Source organism: Bos indicus, chromosome 10 (assembly GCF_029378745.1).
Source record: "Bos indicus isolate NIAB-ARS_2022 breed Sahiwal x Tharparkar chromosome 10, NIAB-ARS_B.indTharparkar_mat_pri_1.0, whole genome shotgun sequence".
NCBI lineage: Eukaryota > Metazoa > Chordata > Mammalia > Artiodactyla > Bovidae > Bos > Bos indicus.
Genome location: NC_091769.1, coordinates 20,330,707 through 20,351,643, shown reverse-complemented (window position 1 = coordinate 20,351,643; position 20,937 = coordinate 20,330,707). Strand labels below are relative to the sequence as shown.

The 20,937-nt window shown below is 40.1% G+C and overlaps 1 protein-coding gene and 1 pseudogene across 1 annotated transcript; one reads left to right on the top strand and one right to left on the bottom strand.

Moving 5' to 3' along the window:
• Positions 1 to 839: 839 nt before the first annotated feature.
• On the bottom strand, positions 840 to 1,214 carry LOC109564592 (NADH dehydrogenase [ubiquinone] iron-sulfur protein 6, mitochondrial). Its single transcript, XM_019968002.2, is given in 3 exon segments — positions 840 to 922; positions 925 to 1,144; positions 1,146 to 1,214. Coding segments are annotated over 3 exon segments (372 nt in total).
• A 2,409-nt stretch (positions 1,215 to 3,623) lies between these two features.
• Positions 3,624 to 4,838, top strand: LOC109564196 (ribosomal protein eL22-like pseudogene; annotated as a pseudogene).
• Positions 4,839 to 20,937: the final 16,099 nt, after the last annotated feature.

Here is a 20,937-nt window from a genome sequence, read left to right as displayed (position 1 = left end):
ATAAGAAAGTGAAGTTTCCCCACAGATTCACAGTGCTTAGGAGACAAAGTCGTTAGAGGAAGGCGGTGGTTGTGTCAAACACACAGCTGGTCTCGATATTTGCCAAATTTTGAAGCTGTATTGATTTGGAGGCTAATCAAATTTCTTAAACGCATAAACGAATTCCCCACGGTGTTTTATGGCTATGGAAATGAAGACGTGACTAGCTTTCAATCAAACCAGAGGGAGACTGAGTCAAAAAGAACTAGAACCCAACCTCAATCTAGTTTATTTTTTAATCACATTGTTGTGATTGGCACCATATCTTATCTACATAAGATAGAAAGGGTAAAACCTATCTAGGGAAAATTCTTCAGTCTTAGTTCATATATGTAAGATCTCTGCATGCGTGTTAAGTTGCTACCGTCCTGTCCAACTCTTTGCAACTGTATGGACTGTATCCCACCAGGCTCCTCTGTCCATGGGATTCTTCAGGCAAGAATACTGGAGTGGGTTGCCATGCCCTCCTCCAGGGGATCTTCCCCATCTAGGAATCGAACCCTCGTCTTTTAGGTCTTCTGCATTGGCAGGTGGGTTCTTTACCACTAGTGCCACCTGGCAGATCTCTAGTGTACAATAAAGAATTATAAGGCACGTGAAAAGGCAGGAAAATGGGATCATATGTGCTCAGGAGAAAAAAAAAGAAGACCCACAGTTGACCCATATTTTCCAGTTACACAAGATTTTTATTATTTTTTTCTTTGAGGACAACACCCTTTATTCCACACTAGTGAATCAATGCATACAGCACTAAGGGTCTCCTGATTCACTCCATCACTGAAGTACGCCTGTGCATCCCCCTAGTGATGGTGCTGTCTGAACTGCAGTCCACAGTAGCTACATGTTGCCTCCTTTGTTTCTTTGTCCGAGTTTATGTACACCGTGGCTGGCCTTGGATCTCTTCATTCCTGTCACAAGATACCACTTGCCTTCTGACTTCACTCACAGGCTGCTCTGCTATCAGGTCAGTGGTAGAGCTTTCATTCACTTCCTTCTGACAACCTACAAATGGGAGTTGCCTATAGTCGTTATGGTCATAAAACTGGCCAGTGTGTGTGACCTCCTCACCAGCTAGTGAGGACTGCACACTGAAGCACCTGGTGCCCCCTGGGCAGGCTCCATGCCACCAGCCTGCCCTGGTCCAGCAGCCAGAGGAAGGTCACTGCTGCCACCATCTTGACAGACATTGGGATACAGAGTCCCAGCCACTGGACCACCAGGGAAGTTGCTGCCCATTTTTTGCTTGGGTTTTTTGTTTGTTATTGAAATGTATGAGCTGCTTGTATGTTTTGGAAATTAAGCATTTATTGATTTCATCATTAGCAAATATTTTCTCCCAGTCTGTAGGTCATCTTTTCATTTTGTTTATGGTTTCCTTTGTTGTACAAAATCTTGTAAGTTTGATTAGGTCCCATTTATTTATTTTTGCATGTATTTCAATTGCCTCAGACAAGGCATTTTTAAAGAACTGTTTCAAATATGTTGAAGGGGAAAATGGAAAGTATGACAAAATTGTTAAAAAGAATACTTTAGCAGAGAATTGTAATCTGTAAAAATATCAAATGGACTTTTTCTGGAGCTGCAAAGTATAATTTCTGAAATTACAAACTCACTGATGGATTTAAAAGCAACAAACAGAATTGGTAAACCCAAAGGTCAATATAAATTATCCAAACTGAAGCCCACAGAAAAAAAACAATGGAAAGAAGAGACATGCAAGACACAATCAAAGGTTTACACATAGTGAAACTGGAATCCAAGCAGAGAGGATGGAGAGAATGAGTTAGAAGCAAAGTTGGAAGAGAGAAAGATCAAGAACTTTCCAAAACTGATCAAAGATATCAATGTATAGATTCAAGATACTTGGTAAAACCCAAGTAGGACAGATACAAAGAAAATAATGCCTAAATACTTAGTTAAATGGCTGAAAACCAAAGCTAAGTAACCAGTAGCCAGAGAATAAGTAAGTAGCCAAGTAGCTAAGTAAACCAGTAGCTAACTAAAAAGTAGCCAGAGAATAAAGACGCATTATGCACTCATCTCACACGCTAGTAAAGCAATGCTCAAAATTCTTCAAGCCAGGCTTCAGCAATACGTGAACCGTGAACTTCCTGATGTTCAAGCTGGTTTTAGAAAAGGCAGAGGAACCAGAGATCAAATTGCCAACATCTGCTGGATCATGGAAAAAGCAAGAGAGTTCCAGAAAAACATCTATTTCTGCTTTATTGACTATGCCAAAGCCTTTGACTGTGTGGATCACAATAAACTGTGGAAAATTCTGAAAGAGATGGGAATACCAGACCACCTGACCTGCCTCTTGAGAAATTTGTATGCAGGTCAGGAAGCAACAGTTAGAACTGGACATGGAACAACAGACTGGTTCCAAATAGGAAAAGGAGTACGTCAAGGCTGTATATTGTCACCCTGCTTATTTAACTTATATGCAGAGTACATCATGAGAAATGCTGGGCTGGAAGAAGCACAAGCTGGAATCAAGATTGCTGGGAGAAATATCAATAACCTCAGATATGCAGATGACACCATCCTTATGGCAGAAAGTGAAGAGGAACTAAAAAGCCTCTTGATGAAAGTGAAAGTGGAGAGTGAAAAAGTTGGCTTAAAGCTCAACATTCAGAAAACGAAGATCATGGCATCTGGTCCCATCACTTCATGGCAAATAGATGGGGAAATAGTGGAAACAGTGTCAGACTTATTTTGGGGGGCTCCAAAATCACTGCAGATGGTGATTGCATCCATGAAATTAAAAGACACTTACTCCTTGGAAGAAAAGTTATGACCAACCTAGATAGCATATTCAAAAACAGAGACATTACTTTGCCAACAAAGGTCTGTCTAGTCAAAGCTATGGTTTTTCCAGTGGTTATGTATGGATATGAGAGTTGGACTGTGAAGAAAGCTGAGCGCTGAAGAATTGATGCTTTTGAACTGTGGTGTTGGAGAAGACTCTTGAGAGTCCCTTGGACTGCAAGGAGATCCAACCAGTCCATTTTAAAGGAGATCAGTCCTGGGTGTTCACTGGAAGGACTGATGCTAAAGCTGAAACTCCAATACTTTGTCCACCTCATGCGAAGAGTTGACTCATTGGAAAAGACTCTGATGCTGGGAGGGATTGGGGGCAGGAGGAGAAGGGGACGACAGAGGATGAGATGGCTGGATGGCATCACGGACTCGATGGACACAAGTTTGAGTAAACTCCGGGAGTTGGTGATGGACAGCGAGGCCTGGCATGCTGCGATTCATGGGGTCTCAAAGAGTTGGACATGACTGAGCGACTGAACTGAACTGAACTGATGTACTTTCAAAGGAGCAACAGTAAGATTTGATCATTTTGCATCAAGATTTTGGAAACTGCAGAAATTGAATGACCTTTCTTAAGGTGCTGAAAGAAAAAAAAAACACCCTGCAAATGTAATTCTATCTCCAACAGAAATACCTTTTAAATTATGAAAGCAGGGAGGGTAAGTTGGGAGGCTGGGCTTGACATATATACACTGTTATATATAAAATAGATAATTAATGAGATCCTACTGTATAACACAGGGAACTCTACTCAAAACTTTGTAATGGCGTATATGGGAAAAGAATCTTAAAATGAATGGATATATGTATAACTGATTCACTTTGCTCTACACCCAAAACTAACACAACATTGTAAATCAACTATACTCCAGTAAAACTTTAAAAAATATGAAATCAAAGTAATGACATGTTTCAGACAAAAAAAAGGAAAAAAGACAAACCCAAACTGCGGCCAAAATAATATGCTACTGGAGAATGGATGGTCAAATAAACTAATGGAATCAAATAAGAGAGTCCAGATATAGATCCACATATATACAAACAAATGATTTTTTATTAAAATAACAAAGCAAATTCAATGGGGAAAGGAAAATATCCTTAATAAATGGTGCTAGAAAATTTGGATATCCATATGAGAAGTAAAGGACCTCAATCCCTACCTCACACTATACACAAAACCCAATTTGAGTCCGATTATAGGCTGAAACATAAGAGCTAAAATAATAAAGCTACTAGAAGTGCTAGGGGAATATTTTTGTGACCCCTGGGTAGGCAGGGAATTCTTAGGGAGGATCCAGAAAGTATAAACCATAAAGGATTGGTTAATTGGATTTCATCAAAATTAAAAATTTCTATTCATCAGAAAGCACCATCAAGAAAATAGGCAAGGGACTTCCGTGGTGGTCCAGTGACTAGGACTCCAAGCTCCCAATGCAGGGGCCTGAGTTCGATTCCCTGGACAGGGAACTAGGTCCCACATGCCAAAACTAAGAGTCCACATGCCACAATGAAGACTGAAGACCCTTCATGCTGCAACTAAACCCTGATCCAGCCAAATAAGATAAAATAAATATTAAGGGAAAAAAGCCAAGGGGAGATCAAGAGGCCAGTCTCCAAGATGGTACTGAAGAAAGACAAGAAGCCCAAGAAAGTCAACCTGGAGATTTGATTTGAACCTTACTCACAGAGTCAAAAGATAGAACTTTTGACTCTGGAAATTTTGAACGGTTTCTATAGGAGAAGGTTAAAGTGAATGGAAAGATTAGAGATCTTGGGAATGTTACTCACTTTGAATCCTTCAAGAATAAAATCACAGTTGTTTCTCAGAAACAGTTCTCTAAAAGGTATTTATAATACTTTACCAAGAAATACCTTCAAAAGAACAATGGCTTCATGTGGTTGCATCTGAGAAGCAGACTTATGAACTTTGTTACTTCTAGATTAGTCAAGATGAAGATGAATCTGACTATGAGGAATAGATGAAGCCATCCTTTATAGGGCTTTGCTTGCTAAAAAAACAAATGAAGCATACAAGAGAAGCATCTTGAAATAGACCTTTAATATACCAGTGACTCTGTATGTTAAGCATTCAGCTCCTTAAGTGTATGCTGTTTATATGATGCTGGCTTTCCTTTAATACTTTTAAACTTTTTGTTGGAGTATACTTGATTTACAAGGTTCTGTTAGTTTCAGGTGTACAGCAAAGTGAATCTGTTATATATATGTCCACTTTTTTTTTTTTTTAAAGATTCTTTTCCCGTATAGGCCATTACAGAGTATTGAGTAGAGTTCTCTGTGCTATATAACAGGTTCTTATTAGTTACCTATCTCATATGCGGCATGTGGGATCAGGGATCAAACCCTTGTCTCCTGCATTGGCAGGCAGATTCTTTACCACTGAGCCATCAATGAAACCTTAGATTTACTTTAAATGATGCAAGAGGGAATTATCAGTGGCAACAGATGAAAGTGTTCAAGAGACAGGTGTCAGTTGAATTGAATGAAAAATTTTGAGGCTTCAGGAGTAGCCCAAAGATACAGTGCTAGCTTGGAAGTGAATGGATCCAAGGCTGGGATGTATACAGTAAGGAAAAAACGCAACCCTGTATGGGTCTCATTCTAGACAACCCTTGAGTTCCATTTAGTCTGGATTCTCTGCCTGTGCTGATTGATGCAGACAGAGAATAAGTTTGTTACTTGAAGACTTTAAATATACAACCCCTCCTCCTCACTGCTGGGCCCAATATCAACATCCTGGAAGTTAATTACAAGATTGTCCAAAACCACAATGGATATGGGCTGAAAGTTGTGTTCGTCTATGGGTTATTATAGAAGTGGGCTTTTCCAAGGATTGTGAAAAAAATTTTTCTTATTTGATTAGTCTTTTCTGTCAGACAATCAGATCAGATCAGATCAGTCGCTCAGTCGTGTCCAACTCTTTGCGACCCCATGAATCGCAGCACGCCAGGCCTCCCTGTCCATCACCAACTCCCGGAGTTCACTCAGACTCACGTTCATCGAGTCAGTGATGCCATCCAGCCATCTCATCCTCTGTCATCCCCTTCTCCTCCTGCCCCCAATCCCTCCCAGCATCAGAGTCTTTTCCAATGAGTCAACTCTTCACATGAGGTGGCCAAAGTACTGGAGTTTCAGCTTTAGCATCATTCCTTCCAAAGAAATCCCAGGGCTGATCTCCTTCAGAATGGACTGGTTGGATCTCCTTGCAGTCCAAGAGACTCTCAAGAGTCTTCTCCAACACCACAGTTCAAAAGCATCAATTCATTGGCGCTCAACTTTCTTCACAGTCCAACTCTCACATCCATACATAACCACAGGAAAAAACCATAGCCTTGACTAGACGAACCTTTGTTGGCAAAGTAATGTCTCTGCTTTTCAATATGCTATCTAGGTTGGTCATAACTTTCCTTCCAAGGAGTAACCGTCTTTTAATTTCATGGCTGCAGTCACTATCTGTAGTGATTTTGGAGCCCCGAAAAATAAAGTCTGACACTGTTTCCACTGTTTCCCCATCTATTTCCCATGAAGTGAATGGACCGGATGCCATGATCTTCATTTTCTGAATGTTGAGCTTTAAGCCAACTTTTTCACTCTCCACTCTCACTTTCATCAAGAGGCTTTTTAGTTCCTCTTCACTTTCTGCCATAAGGATGGTGTCATCTGCATATCTGAGGTTATTGATATTTCTCCCAGCAATCTTGATTCCAGCTTGTGTTTCTTCCAGTCCAGTGTTTCTCATGATGTACTCTGCATATAAGTTAAATAAACAGGGTGAAAATATACAGCCTTGACGAGCCCCTTTTCCCATTTGGAACCAGTCTGTTGTCCCGTGTTCAGTTCTAACTGTTGCTTCCTGACCTGCATACAAACTTCTCAAGAGGCAGGTCAGGTGGTCTGGTATTGCCATCTCTTTCAGAATTTTCCACAGTTTATTGTGATCCACACAGTCAAAGGCTTTGGCATAGTCAATAAAGCAGAAATAGATGTTTTTCTGGAACTCTCTTGCTTTTTCCATGATCCAGCGGATGTTGGCAATTTGATCTCTGGTTCCTCTGCCTTTTCTAAAACCAGCTTGAACATCAGGAAGTTCACGGTTCACATATTGCTGAAGCCTCTGGAATTTTTCAGGATTTCTGAAATGTACTGTTTTTACAGATTTCCTTAAGTTAAAGTATATAGTGAAAAAATGAAGCACAATTTTGGGTACAACTTTGTATAATGAAATATTTAAATATCTTGACAGTCTCAAAAAAAAAAAGCTGGGGGGGTGGTGGACAACAAAAATTAAAGAACAAATAGGCAAGGCAAATTGGGAATAATATTCACAATACATCTATATGATGAAGGGCTTTTTGAAGGGCTTTTTTATCCACAGTATGCAAAAAATTCTTACAACACAATGATAAAAATAAAAGCAGCAACACAATTTTTTTAAATGGGTAAAAAATTCAAAACATTTCACCAAAGATAGGGAAATACAGCTAGTCAACTTAGATTTAAAAAGTGCTCAAAAGCATTAGTCATCATGGAAATGCTAATTAAAGCAATTAGGCACCACTACAATAAGGGAAATCATACATACCTGATATAATGGGTGAAATGAAATAGATTTACGATCGTTTACAATACTAAATGTTGTATAAGATGTGGATCAACTAGGTCTCTCACATATTGCTGCTGGAAGTCTAAAATGTAGCAATAACACTAGAAAACGGATGGTTTCCTAAAAAGTTAAGGATGCAACTGCCTTATGACTAACAATTCTACTCCTAGAAAAATAAAAAAGGCTGTGTCCACAAAAAGTCTAGTATAAGAATGTTCATGGCAGTTTTATTCTTAATAGTCCCAAACTGAAAATAACCCAGATGCCCATCGAAAGGAGAATAAACAAACTGTGGTATAGTCATACTATGAAATACTATTAAACACTAAAAAGGATATAAGTGATAACACAGATGAATCTCAAAAATATTATTCTGATTGAAAGAAGCCAGGTGCATAAAAATACATTCTATTATTATTCCATTCACATGAAATTCTAGAAAAGACACAATTGCCATAATTATAAAAATTGGAATAGTTGCTTCTGGAGAGGAGAGAGATTGTGAAGGAGCACAAGGGGACACTCTGAGGTGAACAAATGTCTGTTTCCAACAAAACTGATTAAAGAGTCCACTGAAGATCTATGATATTCACTAAATATAATTTACACCTCAAAAAACATGCTTATTGAAGGCATTTAAAATTATGAACAAGCCAAGGATGAATAATATCCCCACCTCTGTTCAACCTTAGCATTAGAATCAGTTCCATTCAGTTCAGTCGCTCAGTCGTGTGCGACTCTTTGCAACCCCATGAATCGCAGCACGCCAGGCCACCCTGTCCATCACCAACTCTCGGAGTTCAACCAGACTCACATCCATCGAGTCAGTGATGCCATCCAGCCATCTCATCCTCTGTCATCCCCTTCTCCTCCTGCCCCCCAATCCCTCCCAGCATCAGAGTCTTTTCCAATGAGTCAACTCTTCGCATGAGGTGGCCAAAGTACTGGAGTTTCAGCTTTAGCATCATTCCTTCCAAAGAAATCCCAGGGCTGATCTCCTTCAGAATCGACTGGTTGGATCTCCTTGCAGTCCAAGGGACTCTCAAGAGTCTTCTCCAACACCACAGTTCAAAAGCATCAATTCTTCGGTGCTCAGCCTTCTTCACAGTCCAACTCTCACATCTATACATGACTACTGGAAAAACCATAGCCTTGACTAGACGAACCTTTGTTGGCAAAGTAATGTCTCTGCTTTTCAATATGCTATCTAGGTTGGTCATAACTTTCCTTCCAAGGAGTAAGCTCTTTTAATTTCATGGCTGAAGTCACCATCTGCAGTGATTTGGGAGCCCAGAAAAATAAAGTCTGACACTGTTTCCACTGTCTCCCCATCTATTTCCCATGAAGTGATGGGACCGGATGCCATGATCTTCGTTTTCTGAATGTTGAGCTTTAAGCCAACTTTTCCACTCTCCACTTTCACTTTCATCAAGAGGCTTTTTAGTTCCTCTTCACTTTCTGCCATAAGGGTGGTGTCATCTGCATATCTGAGGTTATTGATATTTCTCCCGGCAATCTTGATTCCAGCTTGTGTTTCTTCCAGTCCAGTGTTTCTCATGATGTACTCTGCATATAAGTTAAATAAGCAGGGTGACAATATACAGCCTTGACGTACTCCTTTTCCTATTTGGAACCAGTCTGTTGTTCCATGTCCAGTTCTAACTGTTGCTTCCTGACCTGCATACAGATTTCTCAAGAGGCAGGTCAGGTGGTCTGGTATTGCCATCTCTTTCAGAATTTTCCACAGTTTATTGTGATCCACACAGTCAAAAGATTTGGCATAGTCAATAAAGCAGAAATAGATGTTTTTCTGGAACTCTCTTGCTTTTTCCATGACCCAGCAGTTGTTGGCAATTTGATCTCTGGTTCCTCTGCCTTTTCTGAAACCAGCTTGAACATCAGGAAGTTCACGGTTCACATATTGCTGAAGCCTGGCTTGGAGAATTTTGAGCATTGCTTTACTAGCGTGTGAGATGAGTGCAATTGTGCAATAGTTTGAGCATTCTTTGGCATTGCCTTTCTTTGGGATTGGAATGAAAACTGACCTTTTCCAGTCCTGTGACCACTGCTGAGTTTTCCAAATTTGCTGGCATATTGAGTGCAGCACTTTCACAGCATCATCTTTCAGGATTTGGAATAGCTCAACTGGAATTCCATCACCTCCACTAGCTTTGTTTGTAGTGATGCTTTCTAAGGCCCACTTGACTCCACATTCCAGGATGTCTGGCTCTAGGTCAGTGATCACACCATCGTGATTATCTGGGTCGTGAAGATCTTTTTAGATTAATACAAATTAAAAAGTGAAGAAAGAGATTTAAGGTTTGGAGAAGAGAACAAATATAATTATTTTCAAAGGATAAATGTGATCATATGCATAGAAAACTCAATAGAATATCCGATAATTGTTTATATTAGTAAACCCAGTTGCAACAGTAACAAAATTTTAAAGTCAGTAGCATTCCTCAATGGCAACCCACGCCAGTACTCTTGCCTGGAAAATCCCATGGACGGAGGAGCCTGGTGGGCTGCGGTCCATGGGGTCGCTATGAGTCGGGCACAACTGAGTGACTTCACTTTCACTTTTCACTTTCCTGCATTGGAGAAGGAAATGGCAACCCACTCCAGTGTTCTTGCCTGGAGAGTCCCGGGACGGAGGAGCTGGTGGGCTTCCGTCTATGGGGTCGCACAGAGTCAAACACGACTGAAGTGACTTAGCAGTAGCAGCAGCAGCATTTTTCTATATCATTTGTTAACAACCTGACTATGTAATACAAACTCAGATAACATTCACAATAGCAATAAACACTATATAATATTTATAGAAATTAATCTTTCAAAGAATGTACAAGAAAAGCTTTAAATCTCTAATGAAAGACATAAATGAAGACCAGGATGTTTGGAAAGATATACCATGTTAAAGAGTGGGATATTTTAACACCACAAATATGTAAATTATCCTTCAAATTAATCAATACTTTGAGTAGAATTTCTATCAGAAATAATCTAGAAACTTAACAAATTGATTCTGAAATGTATAGGAAAGAATAGAAGATCATAGATAACTAAAAACTTTGAGGAAATGCACGAATTATCCCTAATGTGTATTTACATATTATACAAAACTATAGTACCATTGTGGAGAAGGAAATGGCAACCCACTCCAGTGTTCTTACCTGGAGAATCCCAGGGACAGGGGAGCCTGGTGGGCTGCCATCTATGGGGTCGCACAGAGTCGGACACGACTGAAGTGACTTACCAGCAGCATAGTACCATTGTAGAACTGGAGTGGAAGCAAATAAATAGTTCAATGGAACAGAAACAGATGTCAATAAATTTTAAATATAACAAAGATGGAATCAGAAATCAGTGAAAAAATAATGAATTTTGAGAATATTGACTCATTTTGTGGATTATGATAAAAGATCTCTATACCTTTAAAAATGAATTATTTAGATATATATAAAATCTAAGTGTGGAAAGTATATGTATCACATCTTGTGACCTTGGGATGGGAAATGATTTCTTAAACAAGATCTCCAATGCAGAAAATTTAATCTGGAAAAAATTGATGACTTATCTACATTAGCATAAAAGATTTCTGCTCAGTGAAGGACACCATTGACAAACTTAACAGTTGAGTGGTGGAGAGAAGATCTTTTCAACATTTAAAACCGATGAGGCAGCAATATCTTCTAGACCCTACGGACCTCTAACAAGTAACAAGAAAATAATAGGAACCAGAATAAAAATGGACAAAGTATATGAGATTGGTAGTCATTAGTTCCATTCACCAAATATTTTTCTTTTTTTGTTGTTTATTTTTATTAATTTTTATTGGGGTATAGTTGACTTACATTTTTGTGTTAGTTTCTGCTATACAGCAAAGTGATTCAGTTATACACATATGTGCTTCTGCTGCTGCTGCTGCTAAGTTGCTTCAGTCGTGTCCAACTCTGTGCGACCCCATAGACGGCAGCCCACTAGGCTCCCCCGTCCCTGGGATTCTCCAGGCAAGAACACTGGAGCGGGCTGCCGTTTCCTTCTCCAATGCAGAAAAGTGAAAAGTGAAAAGTGAAAAGTGAAAATGAAGTCACTCAGTGGTGCCCGACTCTTAGCGACCCCATGGAGTGCAGCCCACCAGGCCCCTCCGTCCATGGGATTTTCCAGGCAAGAGTACTGGAGTGGGGTGCCATTGCTTTCTCTGATACACATACATACATCTACTCTATTTAGACACTTTTCCCATACATGTCATTACAGAGTATTGAGTTCCCTGTGTTATACAGTGGGCTCTTATGCAGTTCAATCAGTTCAGTCGCTCAGTCGTGTCTGACTCTTTGAGACCCCATGGACTGCAGCACGCCAGGCTTCCCTGTCCATCATAACTCCCAGAGCCTGCTCAAACTCATGTCCATCAAGTTGGTGATGCCATCCAACCATCTCATCCTCTGTTGTCCCCTTCTCCTGCCTTCAATCTTTCCCAGCGTCAGGGTCTTTTCCAATGAGTCAGTTCTTTGCATCAGACGACCAAAGTATTTTTATTAGTTATCTATGTTTTATATATAGTAGTATATGTGTATCAGTCCCAATACATTCCTGTCAACTTTTACAAAAACCTTCATCTCTTCCTGAACCAATGGGCCCTTAAAAAAAACAAAAAAAACCTTTCTAATTATTGAAGCAATAGTTATGTGAAAAAAGTTGGAGGATGAAGAACAGATGCAAAGGAGGAAATGACTTCTCAGAGATAAGTCTGGTGAAGTTTGTCACCAAATATTTCTCACTTTCCTCCTGGGTTTGTGGTACGATTACACTTTCCTGTCTCCATGAAGTTAGGGGTGACATGTAACTTGCTTAGTTCTCGGTAAAATTTCTTTGGAAGTGACAAGTGTCACTTCTAAGCAGAAACTGAAAGTCCTTAAATGGTTCTGCAGAAGCAGAGCCGTTGTGCAGTTTACCACTTTTTCCCCCCTTTGGTGTCCTGACAGGCAATATTCGTGATGGTGGTGATTCCATTAGCCCGGGTTTCTGAGCGGCTCTGATAAGTGGAGACTCCTGCTGACTCGTAGTGATCCAGAAATACTCTTTGTAGCTTTGAACTGTTAGATTTCATGGTTGTCTGTCATATTAGCGCAATTTAGTTTATCCTGACTGATACAGAAGTGGGGTCCTACCGAACAATATTAGCTAAAATTTGTGCAATGACTTAGAAACTGGTTAACAGATGGTGAGGACACTGTGAGCACCCGTTTGAAGACAGCAGTTCGTGTTATTTTGTGGCAAACTATTGGGTAAAACTGCCACCTGCAATAACTTGGAAGGCAGGTTCTTACACTGTATACACTTTTAACCTGAGGGGAAAAGAAGATAGCAGCAAGCATTAGCTTCTGTTGACTGTGTTTGAAATCATCTCAGAATATAATTGACATGTTTCCAAGCAGGAATGGAAGGAAATTGAGAGGGGGCCAGAAAACTGGGCTCTTGTGCAGTTGGAAGTGATAACTGTTTCTCAACCCTAACAAGTAAAAGGAAAATGAGAAGGACTTGAAAGGTTAAAAGCCAACTAACAACTCAGCATTGGGACTTTCCTGGCAGTCCAATGGCTAGGACTCTGAGCTTCCAATGCAGGGGGCCCAGGTTTGATCCCTGGTCAGGAAACTAGATCCTGAATACTGCACAACCAGATAAACAATTAAAAAAAAAACACCTCAGCTTTTGGTCAAGGATCAAGTCAAGTTTATGGCCATTTCATCCAGTGATAAAAACTTTTGAATGGATGAAGATGTCTCAATTTGAGGTCCAACTAAAGGTGAGGTATCCAGTAATTCCTTTTGATTGGACAAAAGAGCTCCCAGGAAAGAGTCTAAATGTGCAGCTCTTCCACAAAAGCTGAATACCTTATTTGCAATTAAGTGAGAGGGAAGGGGTGGGGAACTGGATGAGAAAGAAAGAATGTAGCAAATCTAAGTACATTTAGAAAATAACTGTGGATGAGCTCTGTCATATGGAACTGACTGGAATCAAGTAAATAACAAGGCTACTGTGTTTTACAGAGCATTGTATTGCCAAAAAAATTTAAGTGTAAACTTTAAAAAGTCTGTGACCCTTTGAACCTTAAAATGACCCTAGGGCCTGCAACCATCAATGGACAGGAAACGTGCTGATGCTTATATCAGATAAGGCCAAAGATGTTGGAGAGGAAAGACTCTTCCAGAAGGTAGAACCAGGGGTTGCAAAGAATAAAGGACAAGGTAACTACCCCCATGGAAGGAAACCTGGGTCAAAGCAAGGAACATATGCATCCCCCAAGGAACATATGAATAGAAGAAGGTGGGTATGACTGTATGGAATATACAGTAAACCAAAATATGTTACCCCAATACATGCCACTTTGGCAAAAGGACTGAATTGAGCTGAAGTCAGTGGAGAAGAAGCAAATACAAAAACAGTTCCCTGCCCTCTTCCTACTTGCCTTAAAGCAGGATATAAATTTTCAGCGGTGTTCCCTCTCCCTTCTTTATGAATAAGAACAAAAATTAATTCCCAGAGGTAACTTTAGACCCTATCAGTCAGGAAACACCAGAGGAATCTCATAATAAATTTACTACTAGCCTCTGCCTACCATTAATTCCCTGTATATTTACCTTTCTGCAGTTTGCCCTGGGAAGCCTAAGAAATTATTGCCTTTGTTCTGTCATTTTTCTATGAATTTATTGTTCTTTGTTGAAGATACTATATAAGTTGAGGTTCTAAGCCCCCTCCCTGAGTTACTCTACCTTGAGTTACTCCCAGGTATACATATGAAATATTCATGGGAGTAACCTTCTGTTTGTTTTTCTCTTGTTAATTCGTCTTTTGTTACAGGGGCCCCAGTGAGAACCTAAAAGAGTAGAAGGAAAAAATTTCCCTACTTAACAATGTTTAGACAATTCCCTTAGGTAGGGAGGGGTGTATCTTATAAAGGGGAAAAAAAACACAACTGAATATTTTTTGACTAGAAGGACAGATGATGCTTGGTTACCAAATATTTTCAGTCCTCCTTCTGGACAGTAGGATTGTACTTTCCCATATTCTTGAGGTTAAATGTGGTCATGTAACTAGTCATGGCCAAGAAATGTGAGTGGAAATGATTTGTTCATTTCCGGGTGGAAGCTCCAGAGCCAATGCATGATTCATCGTGTCCTCTTTTCCTCTGGGATAAGGACTGGCAGTGTCCAAGATTATGGCTGCTTCAACACCCCTGGTCCCTGAGTGGCTAAGGACTAGAGCTCCTCTGACAATCACTATGGACATGTAGCAAAAATAGAAAATAAACATTTCTTTTTTTAAGCCAAAAAATTTTTTTGAGTACCATAATCTAAGATATCCTGACTAACAGGCAATTTGCAGATGGGAAAATCCAAATGGCTAACCTTGTAGATGGGAAGAGATGCTCAAGAAACAAAATAGCAATGAAATACTACTTCATGTCCCTCAGATGGGCAAAAATTAGAAAGTATAAAAATAGCAAATATTGAAATATATGGGGAAATAAGAATCCCTATGAAGTGTTTGTGGAAGTAGAGAGTTGGAGGTAACCTAGGTATTCGACATGGAAAAATAAATAAACAAATGGAGTGGAGGATTATGATGGACTACCAGATTGCACTCTAAAGCATTAATTGTGTATTTATAGAATATGGTGGGTATATATTTAACAGTGTTGACTGAAAAAAGAAACAAATCTTTTTAGTACCATTTATGTAAGTTAAAAATACATAAATGCTTAGTCATTCATTCGTGTCTGACTCGTTGAGACCCTTTGGATTGTAGCCTGCCAGGCTCCTCTGTCTGTGGAATTTTTCAGGTAAGAATTCTGGAGTGGATTGCCATTTTCCTCCTCCAGGGGAATCTTCCTGACCCAGGGATCGAACCCATGTCTTCTGGGTCTCCTGCATTGCAGGTGGTTTCTTTACTCCCTGAGCCATCAGGGAAGCCCTAAAAATACATGAAGTAAAAATAAATTCTTCGTATAAACAAGAATAGGGGTTGATGGGACTTCCCTGGTGTTCCAGTGGTTAAGACTCTATTCTTCCACCGCAGGGGGTGTGGGTTTGACCCCTGGCAGAGGAACTAAGGTCCTGAATGCTGCCTGGCATGACCAAAAAATTAAAAAAGAAAAAAAGTTGGAATATTGCATGAAGACCAAAATAAATAATAGTAATAGTAGTACCAATAGATGATGATGATGGAATATTGTAGACTGATGATAACTGGTTACTGTGAATTGAGGATTAATTCAGTCCCATACACCAAAGGCCCACAAAAGCAAAGCTCAATTAATGAAGATGGCATCCAATCGATGGAGAAAGCACAGCAGAGCAAATCACATGCTAAGCAAATATAGCAGTGATTTAAGACATAAGTTAGAGATTTTTTTTTCTTAAAGAGCTTCAGAGAGTTAACAAGGACAGGGAGCATGAGTGGACCATGGGTAACTAATTAAAGGTCTGCCCTGGAAAACTCAGCCAGTCATCATCTCCTCTATATATAGAGCAGCCGGCTGCAGTGTTTGGCCTCAGGATAAAGCCGTGATTACCACTCTCTAATCAAATTGGAAAATCTGCCTGAGGGGGACTCCCAGTCGGGTCTTGGGATCAGAGAATCAGATTACGTGGAAGACAAGTCTTTAAATTCACAACATTTAAGGAGGAAAGAAGAAAGAAAATTTAAAATGCAGTCCACTCATGATTAAAATAAAGCACTCACCTTGAGTAAAGTCTTCCCTTTTTTAGCCACTTAATGAACTTTTCTGACTGTTTCTTACCTAGAGCCTTTCATCAATTCTGCAGTGAAGGAGAGATAGCAGTTGTGGAAATATAGTTTCAATTATTAAGAGAATGACTATAAGCTATATATCAACCTAGTCTTGCATTAAAAATATAAATAGATAATCAAGAATCATTCAGTTCAGTTCAGTCGCTCAGTCGTGTCCGAATCTTTGCGACCCCATGAATCGCAGCATGCCAGGCCTCCCTGTCCATCACCAACTCCCAGAGTTCACTCAGACTCACGTCCATTGAGTCAGTGATGCCAAACAGCCATCTCATCCTCTGTCATCCCCTTCTCCTCCTGCCCCCAATCCCTCCCAGCATCAGAGTCTTTTCCAATGAGTCAACTCTTCGCATGAGGTGGCCAAAGTACTGGAGTTTCAGCTTTAGCATCATTCCTTCCAAAGAAATCCCAGGGCTGATCTCCTTCAGAATGGACTGGTTGGATCTCCTTGCAGTCCAAGGGACTCTCAAGAGTCTTCTCCAACACCACAGTTCAAAAGCATCAATCCTTCGGCGCTCAGCCTTCTTCACAGTCCAACTCTCACATCCATACATGACCACAGGAAAAACCATAGCCTTGACTAGATGGACCTTTGTTGGCAAAGTAATGTCTCTGCCTTTGAATATGCTATCTAGGTTGGTCATAACTTTCCTTCCAAGGAGTAAGTGTCTTTTAATTTCATGGCTGCAGTCACCATCTGCAGTGATTTTGGAGTCCAAAAAAATAAAGTCTGACACTGTTTCCACTGTTTCCCCATCTATTTGCCATGAAGTGATGGGACCAGATGCCATGATCTTCGTTTTCTGAATGTTGAGTTTTAAGCCAACTTTTTGGCTTAAAAATATAATAATTAAAAATTATAATTAAAAATATAAATAGATAATTAAGAATCATTAGACATTAGGAAAACCAACAGCATGGAGGAGAAGAACCAAGATGAACAAATAGGACATTCAACCCTAGAGAAAACAAAGTTAATTTAGGAAACAGAACTTAAAAAAAAATTAAATTACTGTTCTCGAAGATAGTCAAGCAAACTGCATCTATAAAGTAAGGATATGTGGCTATGAAAAGGTGGCAATAGAAGAACAAAACAATATTACTGACATGCATTAAAAAAGATAAAAATTGAGCAAGCATCCAATGTAGTTTTCCATATAAAACATTATTTCATTTATAAGAAACAGAAATGGGCTTAAGCAATAAGGAAACAGAAAGTCCGGGTGTAGGGGGTTCCAGAATTAGTTGATTTATTAACTCCATGATACCATCTGGAGCCCAGGTTCTTTCCATATCTGTGTTCTGCCATCTCTTAGTCTCAAGCTGATAGCAAGATGACTGTCACAATTTTAGATGTTTTCCTGTGTTTCTTTCCTCTTAGGCATAAGAAAATCTTTACCAGAAGCCTTTCATTAATTTATCCTTATGTCTCATTACCCAAAACTGACTCACATTTCTGAGACAATCACTAGCAAAATGAAAGAGATTATCATTTTTTTCACCTGCTAATATTTAATTAACCAACATTTCTTTTCTTTTTTTTAATAGAGGAAAATTGCTTTACAATGTTGTGTTGGTTTCACCATACAACAATGTGCAACCGTCATAATTATATATATCCCCTCCTTCTGAAGCCTCTCTCACCACCCCACATCCCATCCCTCTAGGTTGTCACAGAGCACCAGGGTGGGCTCTCTGTGTTATACACCATCTTCCCACTAGCTATCTATTTCACACATGATAGTGTATATATGTTAATGCTACTTTCTCAGTTTGTCCCATCCTCTCCTTCCCCTGCTGTGTACACAAGTCCATTCTCTATATCTGTGTCTCCATTCCATGCCTGCAAATACATTCATCAGTCCTATTTTTCTAGATTCCCTATATATGCATTAATATACAATATTTTTCTCTTTCTGACTTACTTCACTCTGTATAACAGGCTCTAAGTTCATCCACCTCACTACAACTGACTCAAATTCGTTCTTTTTTATGGATGAGTAATATTCCATTGTATACATGTACCCAAACTTCTTTATCCATTCATCTGTCAATGGACATCTGGGTTGCTTCCATATCCTGGCTATTGTAAATAATGCTGCAATGAACATTTGGGGTACATGTATCTTTTTGAATTGTGGTTTTCTCAGGGTATATGCCCAGTAGTGGGATTGCTGGGTCATTGTTATTTAGTAGCTAAATTGTGTCTGACTCTTTGTGACCCCATTGACTGCAGCATGCCAGTCTTCCTTGTCCTTTGCTATATCCTGGAGTTTGCTCAAATTCATGCCCATTGAGTTGGTGATGCTGTCTACCGCTCCCTTCTCCTTTGTCTTCAATCTTTCCTGGCATCAGGGTCTTTACCAATGACTCTGATGTATCAGGCTCTTTGTATCAGGTGGCCAAAGTATTGGAGCTTCAACTTCAGCATCAGTCCTTTCAATGAATATTCAGGGTTGATTTCCTTTAGAATTGACTTGTTTGATCTCCTTGCAGTCCAAGGGACTCTCAAGAGTCTTCTTTGGCACCACAATTTGAAAGCGTCAATTCTTCAGTGCTCAGCCTTCTTTATGGTTTGTATCACTGATCTTGTAAAGAAGGAAATGTAAGTTGAACACACAGCATGGGACTGAGAGAAGGGAAGCAAACATTGTTGAGTCCTAAAATTTTCCCAGCTTACTGCCCTGATGAAGTTTTCTCAGTGCAGGAAGGGAGAACTCAACCAGAATTGGTATTGCCAAGTTGAAGAAACAGAAATTTGAATTTGGAAAGGCTGTCATGGCTAGAATTTGTGGGATACTATACTGGAAAGTATTGAACGGTTTGCCTTGGAAACGAACAGAGATCATTCTGTCGTTTTTGAGATTGCATCCAAGTACTGCATTTCGGACTCTTTTGTTGACCATGATGGCTACTCCATTTCTTCTGAGGGATTCCTGCCCGCAGTAGTAGATATAATGGTCATCTGAATTAAATTCACCCATACTAGTCCATTTCAGTTCGCTGATTCCTAGAATGTCGACATTCACTCTTGCCATCTCTTGTTTGACCACTTCCAATTTGCCTTGATTCATGGACCTGACATTCCACGTTCCTATGCAATATTGCTCTTTACAGCATCGGACCTTGCTTCTATCACCAGTCACATCCACAACTGGGTATTCTTTTTGCTTTGACTCTATCCCTCCATTCTTTCTGGAGTTATTTCTCCACTGATCTCCAGTAGCATATTGGGCACCTACTGACCTGGGGAGTTTCTCTTTCAGTATCCTATCATTTTGCCTTTTCATACTGTTCATGGGGTTCTCAAGGCAAGAATAATGAAGTAGTTTGCCATTCCCTTCTCAAGTGGACCACATTCTATCAGATCTCTCCACCATGACCCGCCCATCTTGGGTTGCCCCACGGGCATGGCTTAGTTTCATTGAGTTAGACAAGGCTGTGGTCCTAGTGTGATTAGATTGACTAGTTTTCTGTGAGTATAGTTTCAGTGTGTTTGCCCTCTGATGCCCTCTTGCAACACCTACCGTCTTACTTGGGTTTCTCTTACCTTGGGTGTGGGGTATCTCTTCACGGCTGCTCCAGCAAAGCGCAGCCATTGCTCCTTACCTTGGACAAGGGTTATCTCCTCACCGCCGCCCTTCCTGACCTTCAGTGTGGGATAGCTCCTCTAGGCCCTCCTGCGCCCACGCAGCCACGGTTCCTTGGACGTGGAGTTGCTCCTCCTGGCCATCGCCCTTCGCCTCAAGTCTATGCCCCAACCAGTAACGCTGAAGAAGCTAAAGTTGAACGGTTCTGTGAAGACCTACAAGACCTTTTAGAACTAACACCCAAAAAAGATGTCCTTTTCATTATAGGGGACTGGAATGCAAAAGTAGGAAGTCAAGAAACACCTGGAGTAACAGGCAAATTTGGCCTTGGAATATGGAATGAAGCAGGGCAAAGACTAATAGAGTTTTGCCAAGAAAATGCACTGGTCATAACAAACACCCTCTTCCAACAACACAAGAGAAGACCCTATACGTGGACATCACCAGATGGTCAACGCCGAAATCAGATTGATTATATTCTTTGCAGCCAAAGATGGAGAAGCTCTATACAGTCAGCAAAAACAAGACCAGGAGCTGACTGTGGCTCAGACCATGAACTCCTTATTGCCAAATTCAGACTGAAATCGAAGAAAGTAGGGAAAACCACTAGACTATTCAGGTATGACCTAAATCAAATCCCTTATGATTATACAGTGGAAGTGAGAAATAGATTTAAGGGCCTAATCTGATAGAGTGCCTGATGAACTATGGAATGAGGTTCGTGACATTGTACAGGAGACAGGGATCAAGACCATCCCCATGGAAAAGAAATGCAAATAAGCAAAATGGCTGTCTGGGGAGGCCTTACAAATAGCTGTGAAAAGAAGAGAAGCAAAAAGCAAAGGAGAAAAGGAAAGATATAAACATCTGAATGCAGAGTTCCAAAGAATAGCAAGAAGAGATAAGAAAGCCTTCTTCAGCGATCAATGCAAAGAAATAGAGGAAAACAACAGAATGGGAAAGACTAGAGATCTCTTCAAGAAAATCAAAGATACCAAAGGAACATTTCATGCAAAGATGGGCTCGATAAAGGACAGAAATGGTATGGACCTA